General features: G+C 36.1%; 1 protein-coding gene across 2 annotated transcripts in view; it reads right to left on the bottom strand.

Moving 5' to 3' along the window:
• Positions 1 to 20,579, bottom strand: part of LOC105490397 (collagen alpha-4(VI) chain-like) — a 105,743-nt gene that overhangs the window by 61,042 nt on the left and 24,122 nt on the right. For both annotated transcript variants that reach the window (XM_071090893.1, XM_011755950.2), the window contains exons 9-16: positions 17,140 to 17,474; positions 15,814 to 15,892; positions 13,661 to 13,806; positions 13,417 to 13,509; positions 11,781 to 11,834; positions 4,471 to 4,542; positions 3,143 to 3,169; positions 1,693 to 1,737 (exon numbers count right to left, since the gene is read on the bottom strand). In XM_071090893.1, coding sequence (XP_070946994.1) covers positions 1,693 to 1,737; positions 3,143 to 3,169; positions 4,471 to 4,542; positions 11,781 to 11,834; positions 13,417 to 13,509; positions 13,661 to 13,806; positions 15,814 to 15,892; positions 17,140 to 17,474 — 851 coding nt within the window. The remainder of the gene's footprint in view (positions 1 to 1,692; positions 1,738 to 3,142; positions 3,170 to 4,470; positions 4,543 to 11,780; positions 11,835 to 13,416; positions 13,510 to 13,660; positions 13,807 to 15,813; positions 15,893 to 17,139; positions 17,475 to 20,579) is intronic.

The raw sequence follows: 20,579 nt of genomic DNA, 5'->3' as shown, positions 1-20,579 counted from the left end.
ATGCAGGCAAGTAGCTCATGGCAGTCCTAAGAGCTTCTTGTAATTGTGTGTGTGTGTGCGTCTGTGTGTGTGTGTGGTGTGTGCATGTGTGTGTTGCGGGAAGCAGTGTGAAGGGCCTCAAGCTGAATTTATTTTAGGGTGATCCCAGAATGTAGTGCCACTAGGAACACATGACAGAAGCAAACAACCTCAACTCAGGCCCTAATGATGTCTCTCAGACAACGTTCCATCAAAAAATGAGTTTAAATCAAAAGTCACAACACACATGAGGGAGATGCCATGAAGGAGAAGCCAGTGGAAACAACATACAACAAAATCGGACCTGCAGTGACTGCAAATATTGGGATTATAATATACTGAATGTAAAATGAGGATATTTAGTATGTTTAAATAATTAGAAGAGAATGAATAAAATAACCAACTATAAAAGGAGATCAAGTAGATTTCAGAAAGGATCAAATAGAACTACTTGAAGTGAAAAATATAATTAAAATTAAAAATTCAATTGACAAATTAAATATTATATTAAACACAAGTGAGGTGAGAATTAGTTAACTAGAAACTCTACAGAAATTATACAGAATGCAGTACAGAATGACAAAAAAATAGAAATATAAAAGAGCAGTTAAGAGACATTGGGGGCAAAATGAGAAGTTCTCACAAATTTCTAATTAGATTTCTGCAAAGAAATAATACAGAAAAAAGGAAAAAATTATCATTTTGAAATTAAGTCCTGAAGATTTCCAAAATTTGTAAGAAACATAAACACTCAGATTCAAAAAACTGACAAGTCCCAATCAGAATACATAAAAAGTAATCCACACCTGGGCACATCATATTGAAACTGTCAAAAACTAAAATCAAAGAGAACATTTTAAAGCAGCCTTATGCATTTGTAAAAGTTGCTTACAAAAGAACAATTATTTTGACAGATAATTTCTTAATGGCAATAATGAAAGGTAGAAGACAATAGAAGCCAGAAAACTATGAAATTACATTTTCCTTTTTTTTTTTTTACACTCTGAGCAGCAGCATTTACATCTTTTTTCCAAGTCTTTTCTTTTTTTTCTTTTTTATGATACTTTAAGTTCTGGGGTACACGTGCATAACGTGCAGTTTTGTTACATAGGTATACACGTGCCATGGTTGGAATTACATTTTCACGGTGCTGAGAGAAAGTAACCATCAACCAGAATTGCTTACCACTGAACTATCTTTCAAAGAGATTTTCAGAAAAACAAAAACAAGAAGAGTTTACAACGAACTAACCTTTAGAATTTCATTAAAGGAAATTCTGAAAGTTGTGCCTTAAGCAAAAGAAACATGATTTTTTCATGTTCTTTTGAAGGTATCAGTGACTACAAGGAAGGCATCAGTCAGATGAGTAAACGTAAGGGTAAAGCTAGATGAGTACTGACTATATAAAACAACAATAAGAATGTGTAATTGGCAGAATTTAACAAAAATAAGATGGAAATAAAATACTATACAATAATGTAATACGGGAGGGAGTTGATTAAAGTTTCTAGAGTCCTTGTATTTTGAGGAGGAGGAAAAATACATAGATTAACATTAAACATTGTTGAGTATGCATGTTAAAAATTCTAGCTAGTCGTGAAAAGCTGTACTCTCCACAGGAGTATAAATGCCAGGTTAATAAAGAGGAAGACATTAAATGAGAAACTTCTGCACCTGTTCTCCATCCAAGCCATCAACTCCTTCCTCACCAGGGTTGCCCTGTGAAGCAGAGGAGAAACAGGTGTATGTGAATATTTCTTTGATGTTAATTTCTTTGCTAATATTTTTTCAATTGATACAGAATCTAGACTCTGTAACACTTATATACTACACCCAGTTACTAAAAAGTAATGATTATTTTCTTCCTGAAATAGTTATTAGGGTTATATGCTGTTTTACCTCATAGCTTCAGTTGCTAAAAATGTATATGTATTTTTTAACCTTAAAATTTGAGTGGATAAGAAAGATTCCCTTTAAACTTTTGCACTTGGAACAAGTAGCTGTTTCACAAGACCAAATGAAACACTGGTTGTCAAATGCTAAAAATGGTCTTTTTGTCATTGACCTTCTTTAAAAAGATGGCAAATAGGCCTGAATTAATTAATTTAATGGAAACCTGGTAGTTCACAGATTAAGGAGGAACTAAATGGGTGTGTGTGCATTTTGGGAGATAAAATTTTAAAAAAAAAGGAAGGAAGTGAAAAACTAAGGTTAATTAGGAGAGAAGGGTAAAACTGGGCAGTAGCATGGTGACATATCGTCAAATATCCCATCACTTTCAAATTGTGGGCCCTTCATTTTGCCAACTATCCCCAAATGACCAATAATATATTCATTACAAAGAATCTTTTAAAGAAAAAGCCAGAGTTTCGCAAACAAAATAAAATGCATTTACATGTGTGAAATAGTTGATTTACTCCTACTGTCTACAAAAGAAAATCAAGTTTCAGGCATTTTTTTAACCAAAGCACAGCTGAGTTATACATAAAAATAAGTACACCAAACTCTTGGACTAGAATTACAAGGAAGGCATATTTGCCACAGGCCGCAGGAGGTTAATCGGTGGTACCAGAAAACATGGATATGGAAGCTCCATGAGCCCTTGTCTGTCTTGTTCATCATTTTGTAACCACTCCCTAGGATAATGTGGGGAACAGAGTGGGTACCTAATAAATACTTTTTGAGTGAGTGAATCATCAAATGGATACTATGGTTCTGAATCTGAGTGTAAATCATTCCCTTCTCCTGCCAACTCCTTTCCTAACAACCTCATCCCAGCACTCCTCTTCCATTTGACACCCATCTTGACCAGACCCAACCCACTACACCCTAGATTCAGGACCAACACTTCTAGACCATCATGTGATGAATACGGTGGCCCAATTTGTATATAGAGTCAGTGAGGCTTGAAAACAATATGTCATTGCCTTAAACCTGAAATACATGTCTTACAAATAGTCACTCATTAGCATGGAAGTTTGGCTATTAATATCACCTGACAAATTCTCTTGTCTAAAAGTCTGAAGCCTCACCTCACTCAGGCAAAGAAATGTGATTGAAATAAGTATTGCATTTCCCAAAGAAAGTGCTATCCAGTTTAAGAAGGGTAAAAGAGATAACCTACCTTCTCTCCTGAAAATCCTCTTGCTCCCTAAAGTTAGAGAGAGATCAAAAGAATTGAGCTTGAATGAGATTTTTAAGCCTTGTTTCATTTAGGAAACCGTATGTTCCCTGGTTTGAAGAAAATACAATTACAATACTAGATCAAAATGAAGATGCCTTGTCTGGCAAGTGTGGTGGGCATTACAGCATCCTGGTTACTACTACCCTCCTTTGCATGGAACCTGGAGAAAATTGCACTTTGCAACTCCTCGCATAGTAGGAATGAAAGGGAATAACCCCTTATTAAATGCCCCTTATTAAAGTGATGATATTTTTCAAACAAAAGTGAGAATACATTGGCTAGCAAGCATGAGAGGGCTTCAAGGAACAACAGGAAAAATTAATTGAAAGAGTATTTTGATAGGTATACAGGACATGGTCATGTGGTTGGGAAAACTCTCTTTAGGATTCTTAGATTGTAGAATTTTTTTTTTTACTTTATTAAGAAAGATTCTCGAATCCTGGGCAGCTGAGGGACATTTAATGCAACCAGCTGAAAAAGTATACCTGTATCCCTTTAGCCTTTAAAACTTTAGTGTTCTCACATGGACACAGGGAGGGGAACAACACACACTGGGGCCTCTGTCGGGGGATGGGGTGAGGGGAGGGAGAGCATCAGGAAAAATAGTTAATGCATGCTGGGCTCAATACCTAGGTGATGGGTTGATAGGCGCAGAAAATCACCATGGCACATGTTTACCTATGTAACAAACCTGTACCCCAGAACTTAAAATAAAAACAAAACAAAAAAACCTTTAGTGTTCTCAATCCTACTTCCAACCACCAGCACCTGTCACTCTTTTCTGAGGGTTTTTTCAGGGACCAGGGCCTGCTCTACCCACATGCAAGACAGGCTAAAAGTGCTAGGAACTAATACCCCCTGGAAGCTGCCATTAACTAATTCCTGATGGGATTTAGTGTATAAACACCCCAGCTCCCTCACCCCTTAACTGGGGTACATTGAGATGCTTGTTCAACTCTGGCTGCCAGAGTTCTTCAGTAGGATTAAGCTCCATCTACCCAAAGAGATGATCTGATTGATAATGTACCCTTTTCAGGCCTCCTTTCCTCCTTATCTCACTTCCTTACTTCCCTACTAATGCTTACTAGAATCATCTCCCAGTAAAATACTTGCAATTGACTCTTTTTCTCAGGCTTTACTTCTGGGAAACCTTTAATCTGAGGAGGAGCTAAGACTCCATAGCTATGTTGAAGAATTATGGTTTTCCTCAAATTCAAGGGATGAAGCCAAGAAAGAGAAAGAATCCCACAACTCAAGGTCACACTCACCTTAGGTCCCCTCATACCAGGGCATCCTTCCTCACCTCGGAGTCCAGGAAGACCCTGGGGGCCTCGTTCTCCCTGTGGAAGAAGAAGACATATGAATGCACACAAGCAACTGTCTCTGTCACCACCAGCCAATTCAAGCCAGCAATAAGGACCTTCAAAATGACCAAAAAAAGACTTGGTTCTTACGGTTGCTTTTACAACCTCAAAGACCTGCTCAGGTCACCTCCAAGGCACTCAGATTGTTAATCCGTCAACTGCTTATAGAGATGACTCCAAACCATACAAACTCAAACTATCTGCATTTTTAAATCAATTCAGTTAAATCATATGGGCAAAAATTCAGAATTCAGATAAAACAGAAGGTCTGTCTGAACATTTTCTTCAGTCAGCTGAAATTGGATGGAGGTTTCGTTGTGGTCCCTCAAGGAATAAACCATTATTTGACCCTTTCTCTTCCAGGTGAATTCCTACCCATTCCTAAGATATAGGTCCTGTGTCACCTCTACTGAGAAGCTTTTTCTGTTGACCCCACCCAACTGTCCCTTCAGATTCCTTGTAGTATTTGGAGGATACAAATCAGCACATATCATAGTGAAATGTGGTTTTACACATCAGAATCTCCTGCTATATTGTGAGGTTCATGGAGACAAAGACAACGTCTCGTTTCTTTATCGCTGCATTTCTAGCCCCAAACACAGCATCTGTTATCATACAATAGATATTCAACCAGGATTTGAAGACTTACTTACTGAATTATATTAATAAATATAACCTTTTCATCTCGGTATTAGATTAGGAAGGGAATGGTAGATATCTTACCTTTTGCCAAGTTGATTAAATATTAATTGGAAAGTACTGCACGTCACATGAGCTTTAAACAAAAGACAGTCTACATTTGTAATACCTAACTTTGACTTAATTAGGTTGATAACTACATATGCTCTTCAGGACAGTAAAAAGGCACACAATAAAATGAGAAGAACTACTGATCTAGAATGAAAGGGCATGTATTTAAGTCCTAGTTCTGCTTCCAGCCTGTTGTGTGAGCTTAGACAAAAGCATATGATGTCATGAATCACAATTTTTACCATTTATAAATGTGAATCTAAATAATAGTGACTCTAGTCATCTCATAGGATTGTTCATTGAATGTATGAGATGCTGTATTGGAAATACTTCACAAAGTATATAGATTGAACAAATGAGGTATTTTATACTTAGATAGCAATAGATAATGAGAAAAGCACAGCTTCTGGCATCAGGAAACAGTTTTGGACACATCTCCAACCCTCTCCAACCTTAACAAGGCACTTACTTTCTCTGAGTTTTTACTTTCACATCTATAGAACGAAAGTATTAACACGTACTAGCAGGGTTGTGATGAAGATTAAATGTGATAATAAATATAAAATGCCTAATGCAGGGCTTCACATACAGTAGATGCTAAGTAAATGTCTTTTCCTTCCTTTTTTCTAGTCTATCTGTGTTTTTAGCTTCAATGTGTGGAAAATGTGATCCTAACATATCTACTGTACTACATTGCAATGTATAGTGCTACCAGTTGTGTTTATTAGAAAATAGTTGATATATGCAAAACAAATGTTCTTGATAAAAGCAGAGATATCAAGGAAAAATTTATTTTTAACAAAACTAAAAATAAACCCACTCAGCATGGCTACTATTAAAAAAAAAAACAGCATAAAATAACAAGTGTTGACAAGGATGTGGAGAAATTGGAAACTTTGTCCACTGTTGGTGGGAATGTAAAATGGTGTAGCTGCTGTGGAAAACAGTATGGCAGTTCCTCCAAAAATTAAAAATAGAATTATCATATTATCCTGGAATTCTACTTCTGGGTATATATCCAAAAGAATTAAAAGCAAGGTCTGGTAGAGATATTTGTACACCCATGTTTATAGTAGCATTATTCATAAGCAACCCAAGTGTCCATCAACAGATGAATGGATAAACAAAATGTGGTGTGTCTATATAAAAATACAATTGAATATTATGTAGCCTTAAAAAGGAGGGATATTCTGACACATGCTAGAACATGGATGAACCTTGAAGACATTGTGCTAAGTAAAGTAAGCCAGTCACAAAAATACAAATACAGTATGATTCCACTTATCTGAGGTACCTAGAGTAGTCAAATTCACAAAGACAGAAAATAGAATGGTGGTGACAGAGACTGGAGGAAGAAGGAGTGAGTGTCTGATGTATACAGAGTTTTACTTTTACTAAATGAAAAGATTTCTGGAGACGGATGATGGTGATGGTTATACAACCATGTCAATGTACTTAATACCACTAACCTGTACACTTAAAAATTGTTAAGATGGTAAATTTTATGTTATATGTATTTGACCACAAATAATTAAAAAGAACATTGTGAAGAAAAAGAAATGAACCCACTCTTGTGACTTCTATTCCCAGTTTCTAAAATTTCAGTTGCTGTACACACATAATTATGTGTTTACCCAAAATTAGTCCTCAGGAAAAAATATATATATATAGCAGTCTGAAATTACAGTCCCCACAAAGCTGTCACAATTTCTCATATTTCAGAGTACTCTCTCCATTACTTTACTTTGAACAGCATGGTACTGACGCACCATCAGTTTCAATTTGAAATGTTTATGAAATGCTATGAAGGTCACCCTTCAGGTCAGTTACAAAAAAAAAGAAGGTAAAGAAATCTAACAGAAATGTATTTATTATATTTCAGGTTGAGACCTTACAATTGCAAATGTTGAATGCCATGCAAATAGGACTTTTAAAAGTGACTTTTATAGGCAACTGAATTCATGATTATATTGTGGCGACCATAAAGAGAGAGTTCTACAAGCTAAATGAGGCAATGGGTTTTTGGAGCTGTAAATAAAATTTGCAGTGACAGACTTCATAAATAGACTTAAAAGTATTTTATCTTAAACAATTTAGGCAGAAGTAAACACAAAACACTATAGAAAACTGAAATGTTTCCAAAATGTGGCTCTAGTAATAATAAAGAAGTTAATATAGAAACTACATGGGAATATTTTTTAATAAATTGATTTGATAAAGTATGAAAGAGAGAAAAGCAGTTTTTCTAATGTAATATATAATTACACCTAATGAAAGACTTTAAAATGCTTACATATAACTAAATTAAAATATAAATATTTTATTTATATCAAAATAGACATTTGCCTGTTTTACCTATATCCCTAAAGGTTTATACATTCTAATTAAGCAAAAACATTTTTTAGGATGTTCATATGAAGAAATGAGAACTGTATTTTATATATGGGCCTATATGCTAAATGGTTTGGAGAACAAATTTTCAGTTTATTGTATTTCTAATTCAAATACTAAACTCTATAATGTTTAAAAATTGGTCTCTCATCTACTCACAGTATTTGCTTAAAGCTATAAATAGTAGCCATGATTTAATGGAAAGACTAACACCACTTAAAGGTTTTCAAAGGCTTGGCTATTTTATGACAAATGGGAATAATAATAATAACATATATACATATGTATATATATGTATATATGTTATTATATTTCTATATGTTATATATATTCTATATATGTATATATAACATATAGAAATATATATTTCTATATAGCATATAGATGTTATATATGTATATATAACATAGAAATATATATTTCTATATAACATATAGAAATATAATAAATATATAATATATAATAAATATCTAATATATTATATAATATATAATATATTTTATATTTTATATATACATAATACATTATATAATATATTATATATTATATATAATGCATTATATAATATATATTATATATAATAATATATAATAAATATATATGATATATATAACATATATATGACATATATATATATAGAGAGAGAGAGAGAAGAAACTAAGAATGTTTAGCCCTGTGTCTGGCATATATAAAACTGTCAACAAATGTTAGATGTTTCTGTTACAACAAAGTTACATAAATATTTTTGTGACCTTAGAAAATCTGACTTTGTTCTATAAATAAGGTTTTGCTGTGTAACCAATGCATAAGTTATTATTTAAACCACCCATTCATAACATATCTATTTTTAAAGCCAGACAACAATCTCTCCCATTCCACATGCTCTCTGACCATGCCTCTCCTCCATGCTGGGGAGCAGTCTAAGTCTCCTCCTCTTGAATAGGGTCTGGACTCAGTGACTGGCTTGCAACCAACAGGATGAGAAAGCCATGTTACAGCCTGACTTCTGAGGCTGGGTCAGAGGCCTTGCAGCTTCGCTTGGTCTCTTGGAGCACTCACTCTCAGGACAGACCCTCCCTGCCGGAGTGCTTCCTATCGGTTCCAGCTCCACCTGTCCTTGTGCAGTTCCAGCTAAGATGCCAGAGCAGCAGACTTGTGAGAGAAGGGGCCGTGGGTTCTCCACTCCTGTTTCTAGAGCCCAGACGGTCTAGTCAACCCAGCTGAGACCACAGGCATGGAGGAAAGAGGCCCCTCTTTTGCTTCTTTTCCAGTGTCCCCACCCACAGAGTCTGTGAACATAATAAAATGATTATTTTACACCACTAAGTTGTGAGGGTTGTGGAGGGCAGTGGGACTGTCAGTTATGGGTAACTGGAACAATGATTTAGTTATTTGTCCTTGTGCGCTTTCAACTTGAACCTACAAATTTATGGGCCCCATTCGGAAACTGGTCTGCATCTGCACAGAGAGGTCTCTGCTGTTGAGTAGACCAATCTGACCAGCTTTTCAAGCCAACAACATTAAAAGCCATTCAGAGGACAACACATTGTGAAGTCACCTTCTCTTGTGAGAAATGCATTAAAAAGAAACTAGAACTACGAGAGTTGTTCTGTCAAATACAGGGGCTATTGAGCACTTGAAATGTGTCTGGTCCAAACTGAGATGTGCCTTCAGGTTAAAGTGATATTTAGAAGACGGTATATAGAGAAAGTAAGGTGTCTCATTAATTTTTATATTAATTACTAATGAAATGATAATATTTTAGATATATTGAGATAAATAAAATATATTATTAAAATTAACTTCACCTGTTTCTTTTTACTTTCTTTAAGATAGCTACTACAAAATTTGAAATTATAAATGTCATTTGCATTATATTTCTAGCCCTGTACTAAAGGGTCTTTACAAAATATCTTGGTTTTATAATGTTGGCACAGTAAAGAAGGGGGACAAAACCATCTTTCACCCTAGAATTTGGTTTATCCTGTTTGTCTGAAATTGGAGTCAATGGTCCTAATGGGTGGGATGGACCTTATGTCATTCTCCTAAAGTTGACTGGGCTCATTGAACCACAGACCAGGCAGAAAAAATAAAATAACACTTAAAGGACATTTTAAAACATAATAAAAATGGGAAGGAATATTTTCATTATTTCTAAATAAAATAGCAAAAATCCATCAATCACGTTCCTGAATGTATTTCTAACACCTAAGACTACGCTTACTTAGGAAAAATAAATAGAAAAATTGAACAATTATCTTGTAAACATAAAGAAATGTGACTCCGTCTCAAAAAAAAAATAAAAATAAATGGATGAGCTTACATGGGTTTCAGCAGCTACATTTTCCTCTGATTTCTGCTTATTTTCCCATACCCTAAATGTTCAGAACAATAAAACAACGTGCCACTCTAAGTGGAGCAATGACAACATAGATACCAGTGGTTCAGAAAGCATGGTCAAAGGGCCCCTTCTGTTTCCAAGATACTTTTGGGAGGGTCACAAAGTTAAAGTTATTTTTCCAATTACACTAAAATATCTTTTTTTTTTCATTCTTATTCTCTGCCAAGTATGTGGTAGAGTTATCAAGAAGCCACATGGCAAGTGGCATCACCACAGACTGAATACAGAGACAGATTGGAAATTCAGCTGCCTCCTAATAAGCTAAATATGCCAAACAATGCTGCTTTCTCACTAATATTTTTTGTTTGGGAAAATACAGTTATTTTTCATAAAGAAATATGTCATTAATGTTAACTTTAGTGAGTTTATTGTTGTTATTTTGTAACAAGAAACAATTTTTAATATTCTTAGTTCTAATTTCTAATATGGTAAATAATAACACATGGAAACCACATAAACAAAAGCTCTTCAAGGTTCCCAATAATCTTTAAGAGTGTAAAGGTTGAGGGGTACAGGAAATGGAGAGATTTTGGTTAAAAGGTACAATCTTTCAGTTACAAGTTAGTAAGTTTGGGGGTTGTAATGTACAAGATGATAATTATAGTTGATAATACTATATAATATACTAGAAATTTGCTAAAAGAGTAGATGTTAAATGTTCTTGCCACATACAAAAAAATGGCAACTATATGAGGTGATGGACATGTTAACTGACTTGATTCTAGTATCATTTCACAATGTATACATATATATCAACTCATTATATTGTACATCTTAAATTATACAATTCTATTTGTCAATTATACCCCAATAAAGTTGGGGTGGGGGGAAGAATATAATGGCATCCTTAGGCCAAAATGTTTGAGAACCAGTGGTATATACATGAATCAACCTTAAAATAGGAACCGGTGGCAAAGTGGTTTTCCATAATTCAAAATTAACTGAAAACCATGGGATTTAAAAATCCTTCCATTTATATTATGTATCCATTTATATTATGTAATAAAGATGGATATTTATAAATAAATATATCCATTTATATTATGTAATAAAGATGGTCCCTATCACATCCCAGTCCCCTAGCTCACAATTCTCTCTATAATATACATTTTCTCCACAGACAATCACATGACTGATAGATAACTTGTGTTTGCCAAGCATATCCCCAGGGGTGTGTCCAGAGTTACATGCAAGCCATCAGTGGCTAACTATAACTCCACCACCTTCTCAGCCACACAGGGAAGCATCTGAGTGACCTGTAGTAAGAATGGTCTTAGATTCTCTCCAATTATTTTGTTAACCATTTACAAATATAGACAGCTTAGTAATAGGAACAAATTATCTGCAATTTAGCTCATGATTAACAACTACTTTGACATCCATGCACGCTAGACACAGACCACATTTTCAGTTAGTTCAAATTCACTGATTAAAAAATAAAACAGCCATACTGAATCATTAATGCATTCCAGAAACTATATCTTTAAAAAGCAGATCTGCCTGGAATTTATTATAATAAATGTCTATTATATATATATATATATATTTTAGACCCACTGTAAGTAGCATAGATGAGAAAAACTTCCATGACTTAGGTGCAGTTAAATATTGCTAATATTTGATCCGTTTTGCCATGTTCTTTCAAAGTAAAGAAATAACATTCAATACTTACATATCTGCCTTCTTCACCAGGATGACCGGGTAACCCATCAAAACCCTTCTCTCCCTGAAAAGACAAGAAGTCAAAATAAATAACTTGGCCTCTAAATTATTTGTTTCTCAAATCTATGTGAAATAAAAATTGTTACTAATAGATACCTTTGTCTCACAGAGTTGTCATTTTATAGAGAATCTACTAAATATCAGGCACAATATGCAGAGATGTACAGAAACAAATATTCTTGTCCAGTGTTACAGTGAAAACATGCATACCTGTTTGTCTTAATAGTCAGTAATCGAACTATTCTTATTTTCCAAAATCCCTTCTTAAGTCATTCTGTTGTAAAAATCCAAATCAAGACTAGTTTCTAGTTAAAAGCTTAAGGAAAACTGTTACTCTTAAAGAAGCTTTCAACCTTGTTTACAAAACATCAGTAAGCAAAGGTCTTCCTGCCTATCTTATTCATGAGAAATGGTTGTTTATTTCTGTGTGACTCAACTGTCCAGTTTTGTTTTGTTTTTTACTTCTTCTTACACACCGAAACACACAAACCATTTCCTCTCAAGGAAGTTTGGCTTGCCATGTTATAGTCAGATGTGTCTATTTAGTCTAAAAGTTGGTCAATAAGACCTGGAAGGCATATTTTATTTGTGATCAACAAAGATATAAAAGTCATTATGACCATCTACTGAATTCTTGCAAACAGAAACAGCAGAGAAGTCAAAAAATTAAAATACTCCCATCTTTGGCCTTAGAGGCACAGGCACAAGCTGCAAAGAAACACATCAAGAAGCTCCCCAAACTCGATTTTCTGATTCTCCAATCTGTCCCGGTTAATGAATAACAACATGACAGGGAAAAATCTAATGCTAAGCCATGATTACAATTTATTTTTCAAACAGTAATTATAAACTTTATACTATTCTAAATTTAAAAGATTGATCTGCAAAGCCCTGAAGAGCTCATTCCAACAACCTCATGGAAAATCTTCCAAAGAAAACGTGTAAAAAGATGACACAAAGCCAGCGGGTATAACTTAACCTTACCTGTGTGTTTGTGATTATACCCTCATCATAAAGCTTCAGTCCCTGTGATTATGGAACCTTGCCAGCCCTGAATATCTGAGGACCATTTCTAATGAGATACTCTCCCTTAGGAGTGTTAAGTAGTAATTTTCCTCTTGGTTAACCTAGAGTTAACAGAGATGCAACTCTTTTCTCAGAGTTTGATGCTGTAGAAAAGAATGTTAGATGGGAAAGAGGTATTTACTACTGTAAAGAAAGCAGATGTTGGACAAGTGAAAATATGGTAGAAAAGTGAAAACTCCTGTGCAGTGGCAGAATTTGTGACATTATTTGTCAAACGACCACAAGAAGGTAGCATAATATGGTGGAAATCATGTGAGACTTAGAGTCAGGGAGACAAAGGGGCTTAACTCCCAAATGCATCTTCACAATGATGCAATTTTGGGAAAGTGATGTCACCTCTCTGAGCCTCAATTTCACACATGTAAAATAACATCTACCTGAAAGTGTTTGTTAGGGGGGTAAAATTAGAAAATGCTGTTAAATACATAACAGAGTCTGGTATGTAGTGGGTACTAAAATATCATCTCTCCTTTCCCCATTCACATCTGACAAATTCTTACCTTCCTCCCAGAACTCCCATAATCACCTCTGTACCCATCCTCTCCAAAACATTTTGCATATATATTGCAGCATGTTCTTTCCACAATTGTATCCTGAAAAACAGATCCATATCACATACTACTTTCTCATCTGTGTTAGTCTGTATCACATTACACACTAAGAAGACAAAATTCTCTCAATGTTTTTAAAATTATTGTAATTAATAGAACTTAGCAAAGGATGGCGTTTTTAAAAAGTACTTACAAGTTGCTTCAGTAAGACGCTTGGGAGGGATTGCAGTGTGATGCTCAGAGGTTGCTTATATGCAAACCCTCTGCCAAATTCCAGCTCCTGGAGCTCTTCTAATTTATGGACACCTTCCAGGCCAATGATTAGGAGTCCAGAGAATCCTTCACAATTTCAACAGGTGGGAGATTATGTTCATGTCTTTTGAATGATCTATCTTTGTCTCAGCCCCACGTATTCATCCATCATTCCACCATTCCCATAGCCTTCACTTGTCTTGTCTCAAACTGCATTTTGTTACAATTAAAACTAGTTTGTGGCATGCCTTCTTGAAGAATTGGTCTGATACCTTTCAATCCCACCAGCTGAAAGTTAAGCAGAACCACAAAGGATAGCTCTCTTATAGCCCCCATTTTGTCATTTCACAGATGGTTTCCAGCCCTCGTTGTATTAAATTACTTCCTTCTAAGCCTATCCCTGAAGTTGACTTTTGGTTTACACTTAGGAATTGTAGCAGTCACTGTGACTGTTCACAAATATGCTGGCTCCCCTTCTTAAGGGCACATGATAGGACTGCACTTCTTCAGTCAGGTTATCAACACTCATTGAACCTCAATTCCTTACCTGTAAAATATTATCTATCTCATGAAAGTTAAAAGTGACCATATGGCTCACTCTAGCTAATTAAATGTGAGCAGAAGTGACATATGTTAATCCCCAGGAGAAATTTTAAGAATAGTACACAATTTGCCCCATTTCCTTTCCCTTGCCACAGCAATTACAAAAACAGCTGTTGGGATATACCCTCCTTCAGCCTAGGTTTTTGAACGGTGAGCAGGAGGCGAAGATGAACCACTTCTTACTACTTTAAGTCACTGAGATTTGGAGGTTGTTATTGCTGTATAATCTAGCCTATCCTACCAATGCAGGCATTAAGAGATCATCTGGATTTGTCCACAAAACAAAAATACAAATGAACAAGGGTATTTTGGAAATTCAACTAGAAATCACCTTGTTCGTCGAATTTCAAAACAAATATTACTGTTAATAGTTTGAACAAAAAAAATAAATAAATAAATAAATTTAAAAAAATAGTTTGAACAGTAAGTTCTTGGCACATACACACAAATCAGCTTTTTGCTATGGTAAACAAGCTGCTTGAAAATTGTGTGGTTAAAAGTTGTGTACATATTCTTAATTATTCCTTAAAACTAAATTCTTTGAAATGGAATTTCTGATCTAGCATAGCATGTAAGCAAAGGTGAGTCTCTTGTTGCATACTCCCAAATCCCCTCCAGAAAACATGCGACAACTTAAACTTCCAGTGGCAATCTATGCAGTGAATTAAGATGGGAGTAAGTTGTCATAAAAAATATTCTAGCACATGATTAACCAAAGGAAAACATCATCCCCAGCAAAATATGTTGAATATACTTGACTGAAGAGGAAAAGGAGTGAAAGGAACTTGAACAAGTTGCTGGTTGTTCATCCTTAGATTGCTTTAGAGCCTTTACATGGCACAAAGTGGGAATGGTGAGAGCCATAGTGTACAGTTGGACAAGTTGTGCTGTGCAAGACCACCCATCTGAGAGAGCTAATGCATGGCCAAATCCAGCCAGCATACCCCTCACCACCCAGGAGCCCAATACACTTGCATCCATGCAGTGTATTGGATGTCTTTCTCTGATTGCACAAAGATGCCATGTAGACTAGCAGCAGGAACTCTTGGAGATGGAGAAGGAGGAAGAATTAAGAGCAAAGAGAGGGGAACTACAATGCAAAGAGCAGGGCCCAGCTTTAGACTGACTCCAGAGTTTAGGAGAAAACGACATATGGACCCCAGATTGGCCTAAAAGAACAAACAGCCCCTCTCACCATTGAAGTAGGAGGTGTACCTTCAACCTCCCACCCTCAAAAGCTAGTCCTGTCTGAGTCAGAAGACCCCTGGTCAGTGTCAGGGACACTGTTGAAGAAGGCAGAGAGTCTCAGCCCCAAAACATCCTCTGGCCCATACGAAGAAGGAGACGGGGCATCAGCCTCATGAGCACTGAGCCCCACGCACTGGGTGAGCACACAGGAAGCTTCATAGAGTCCAGTGCCATCTGGAGAGCTGAGTGCCTCAGTTCCAGTGGGAGGAGGGAGGCCCACACTGGGCAACCCTATGCACTTACCTCTGCTGTGGAGAAACTCCGATGTTTTTTTCAGTCTCTTTAAATCATCATCCAGTCCATCTGTAAACACTAAAAGAACCTGTTGTTTATGAGAAAGGGGGTTGGCAGAGCCAGACAAGGAGGGAGGGAGAAAAGAGGAGTAGGAAGGAGGGAGGGTAGGGAAGGAAGAGAAAAGGAAGGTAGTAAGACAGTGAGAGCAGGGAGGAAAAGGGAAGGGAGGGAAGAGGAAGGAAGGGAAGGAAGAAAGGGAAGGAGGGAGGAAGAAGGGAGGGAACAGAGGGGAAGGGGAGAAGGAATGCATAAAATGGATATTATAAATTGTACATTTACTTAAAATGCAAGAGTGAGTTTTTCTGGTTATGCCTAGCCTTTCACCCTGTTCCTTTTTACTTATTCTTTTATTACACATTCATCTTTATTTCAATTTCCCATCCCCCTGAAAAAAAAGAGGATTTGAATCAGCTGAACTTATTTAAAACTACCTTCCAAAAATGCTTACAATATTTATCCTTATCAACCAAAAATACCAAAATATTAACAGAGAGGTGTGTGTGCATGTGTGGTGTATGCAGTGTGGGCGGGGGTGGAGGTGAGGAGGTGTGTGGGCGGGGGTGGAGGGGAGGAGATGTGGGGGTGGTTATTGCTATTTTCTGTTATACTTTGTAATGTATTTTCTACAATTGAAATGTGTTTATTTGCTTATAAGAAATTTTTTATTTAAAACAGGAATAAAAAATAAAACATGGATGATATTAGTCAAAAAATACATAAGGAAAAGCTAAATGTAAGTTATGAAGTTTGGGGATGTCATTTCCTAATAAACATCACATAAAAGCTTTCCATCTCTGTGGGCTTTTGTGAGTATACAGTTCAGAGAACAGCAGAAGGGAGGGAGATGCTTGAGGGGTGAGCTGTACTAAATAGCTGTCACTAAAGACAGTTCAAGATGCTGACTGGAAAAATAGCAAACCTACTCTAAATGGTAATGAGTGACCATAAAAAGCTAAGGAGTCTTAAAACACCATCCAAGTTGTCTTGGAATTTATATTATGGAAGAATATGAATCACTAAACTGTGGGCAATTTGAGAGCAGGGACTTTATTCTTATATTCCTACTAGCATTATTGAGCATAGAATCTCTAGGGCTTAAAAAATATTTTTTGTTGAATGAAAACACATCTCTTGTTGGTTCTTATTGGGTAACAGTACGGTTTTCCTCTGTGTAAGATCACCAATTAAGAACAATTTAGTTGGCCTCAGTCACAAAGCCTTGTCCATTCTACCCTACTTGATGGCTCCATAGCAAGGGTTCTCAGCATTTATTACCTTTACTTTAGCAGAAGAGAGATGAATAGCATTATCTCCCAAGGACTGCAAAAAGTTCACATCCATATTGTTATTCTTGGCAGCCTGATGAACCAAGAATTTCTGGATGATCTCATAACTGTATTTTTCAAAGCCTGAGTCAAAGATAAGTTTGCCATTTGAGCCAGGAACCAAGTAGCGGAATCTTGGGTTGATCTGATCAGGAATGCCACAGCTGATGTTAGAAAGCAAAGTCAACTGTTGCATCAGCTCTGGCAGTAACCCTTGAAGCTTCTGCTGAACTTGCTTTGAATGAGTTGAGATATCAATTCCTACAGACAAATCCAGGTTGCATCCTTTGAAGGTGAAGAAAATAAAATTAGTCATCTGCAGATGCATAGCTGAGCCTAGAAGATATCAGCCAGTCTAGCCCTAAAAGACAAACCCGCCAACCCACAGTAATATAAGCTAAATAGTGGTAGTTTAAGTTTTGGGATTGTTTGTCACACAGCAAAAGCTAACTGATACAATACATACTGTTTCATAGTTTTATGCCTCTGCAGATCCTATTCCCTTTGCCTAAAGTGTCTTTTCCATCTTCCCACCCCAGTCTGGTCCTTCAAGTAGTAGTTCAAGTGCCTGCCCCATCCCACTCCCCAAGCACTCTCCGGTTCTTGTCCCCACCTCCTCATGTTAAGTTATTAAATGCCCCCGCATGTCCATTGTTACTTTACTTGACCTTCTTCCCTACTAAACAAGGATTCCTTGATAGTAAGGACTATGCCATCTAATTTTCCAATTGCCCAGTACAGATGTTCATTAAATGTTTGATAAAGCAATGAAGAAAAATCAAAAAAGAAAATATAAACGAGCCTTGAGTCTCTTTCAACAATAACTGGAATTATTTCCTTCTTCCCTGAAAGTGTTTTTCCTCATTCACCACCCATTTCAGCAGCATGGGAGCATATTAGAAAATGTCAGGAAAAAAATCACTCCCAATTTTCTGTATCTTATGTCTAAAAATATTTAAGCCCTCTTGGGAAGGTTTTCTCTGGAATTTGAAGGCCCATTAATATTTCAGGCTGTACCTATACACTTACCAGTATATAATAAAATTATGCACAAAATTCCACTAAAGATCAAAAGTTGATGGTCAGAGACACATCTGAGTTGGAATCCGGTTGGATGAATTAAAATGTAACAACCATAAAAGGGCACCTATTAATTACTTCTGCACAACAAGTATAACTTAGCACTGTCCAGGGCAATCCAGGACATGCAAACATTTTCTCTTTAGATCATCACACACTAGATTACATGATGATGTAAGGATCTGTGTCTGTAACAGAATCTGTATACCTGTATCGGAATCTGCAAGAACAGAACTGCAGATGGGGAGGAACAATTTGAGGGAAAATAAATATGTAGTAGACCATTCACCATGGACACTAGCTTAAAGTTTCCCAAAAACCTGAGATCAGAGCTGAGCCATGAGCATTCAATCCCCTAAATGTCATACTCCACGCTAGCTGGTAAGATATATTTCTGTAATCGCCAAGACAGAAAATGCCTTCCTCTCCTCATTTCACATAAAATATCTTGGTTTGGTTTGGTTTTTTAAATATGTAATTCAAATTTATAAAAATGAGCTTTCACAGATGTAAATCCCATTTCTATATTGGACCTAATTTCAGAAAAAAAGGAATTTCCTTTTTGTAGTATGGCGTATTATTCCAACATTTCTAATTCACATTTTCACCAGGAACATTTCCAGCTGGCTCTGTTCTATAATTGACAGATGCAAGAAGCAATTTCCCTTCCTTTTAATGGAGAGGATTAAATCTTGCCAGGTAATCTCTAAGGTCTTTTTCAGGTTTGTGATTCTAGAATTCTATCATTAATGAGAGTCTAGCCCTTATTAAAGTGTATAGCTAATTCCATCAAAAAAGTTAAAGACAAAGTTGAAGATAAACCTAAATCCTAACTTACTATATGGGGCAAAATAAATTGAAAAAAGAAGCTAAATCCTACATCTCTTCTCCCCAGTGTAATATCTACCCACATATAAACAAAAAATAGGACTTTTATGACAAAAAAAAACTGAACTACTTAATGTAGGACGTACCATAATCCATGCTTCTTTTAAAAATAATTGTCTATGTGCATTCTTTTCAAATGATTTTCAAATTTGGCTAGACTACTGCAAAGTAGTTATATCTTTTAGTTAATATAAGCAAAGATATTAATTTAATGTCCTAGAAAATTGGACTTCAAAGATTTGGTGGAATGCAGGGTTCTCATCTTAGTCCTCCAAAACTGAGTCTCTGTTTCCAAAATAAGACCTGGCCCAGGCCAGTCACAGTGGTTCAAACCTATAATCCCAACACTTTGGGAGGACAAAGAGGAAGGATTGTTTGAGTCTAGGAGTTCAACCAGCCTGGATAACACTGGGAGACTCTGTCCCTACATAAAATTTTTTAAAAAAAACGAGCCGATGTCCACTCGCCTGTGGTCCCAGTTAGAGGTGAGAGGATCGCTTGAGCCTGGGAGGTTGAGGCTGCAGTGAGCTGGAATCATACCACTGCACTCCAGCCTGGGTGACAGAGTGAAATCCTGTCTTAAAATTTAAAAACAAAACAAAACAGACAAACAAAAATCTTGGCCCAAGTATGGCCCTAGTTTCTCATAGAGAGGCTTCATAGGCATACATAATGCTTAGTGGTTGGACTTTTGACACCAAACTCCTGGGGAATTCAAACCCTGCCTCTATTATTTCCTGTCTATGTTTTTTAACCTCTCCCTGCTTGTTTTTTCTTAATCTGAAATTGAGTATCATAATGATAGCGCCTGCTTCACATGGGTTTGATGTGCATGTTAGATGAATGTATACCATCTAACACATTAGAAATAGTGCTTTGCATTCAACCTTCAGTTAAAAAAAAAAGGAAAAAAATAGTGCTACATACATAATGGAAAAAAACAAGTAAGAATCTTAATTGTGCCCCACCTGGAGCCTGCCCTGCCTTTAGAGTGCCAGTTAGATGGAATAAAATGTGTCCTTCTTACTTAAGTTGTCTATTACTTGTAGGCAAAAACATCCCACCTGATAAAATTATTTTTCTTAAAATACTGCTTGTTATCTCAGACTTGTGAGAAATCAAGTAAAATAAAGGATGAGAAAGTGCTCTGTAAATGTCAAAAGCCCATATTCTGCCTCCCAGCAGAAGGATGAGGGTGGCAGGACCTCATCAAGAGGCACACAGTTAAGTAAGAACATAGAGGTGAGTAGCCTCTTCTTTTCAGCCTAAAACTACCAAAAAAATAAAAAAATCTAGATCCAATTAAATGCACATCTATTTAGGGACATAACAACAAAATGATTTCCTTGTACACATGTTCACTTGAAGGAATTTCGAGCTTTATGGGTTCCATTATATATCCTTTGATATAAGTCCATACTT

Source organism: Macaca nemestrina, chromosome 2, assembly GCF_043159975.1.
Source record: "Macaca nemestrina isolate mMacNem1 chromosome 2, mMacNem.hap1, whole genome shotgun sequence".
In the NCBI taxonomy this organism is placed as follows: domain Eukaryota; kingdom Metazoa; phylum Chordata; class Mammalia; order Primates; family Cercopithecidae; genus Macaca; species Macaca nemestrina.
This window is presented reverse-complemented; position numbering and strand designations above follow the sequence as displayed.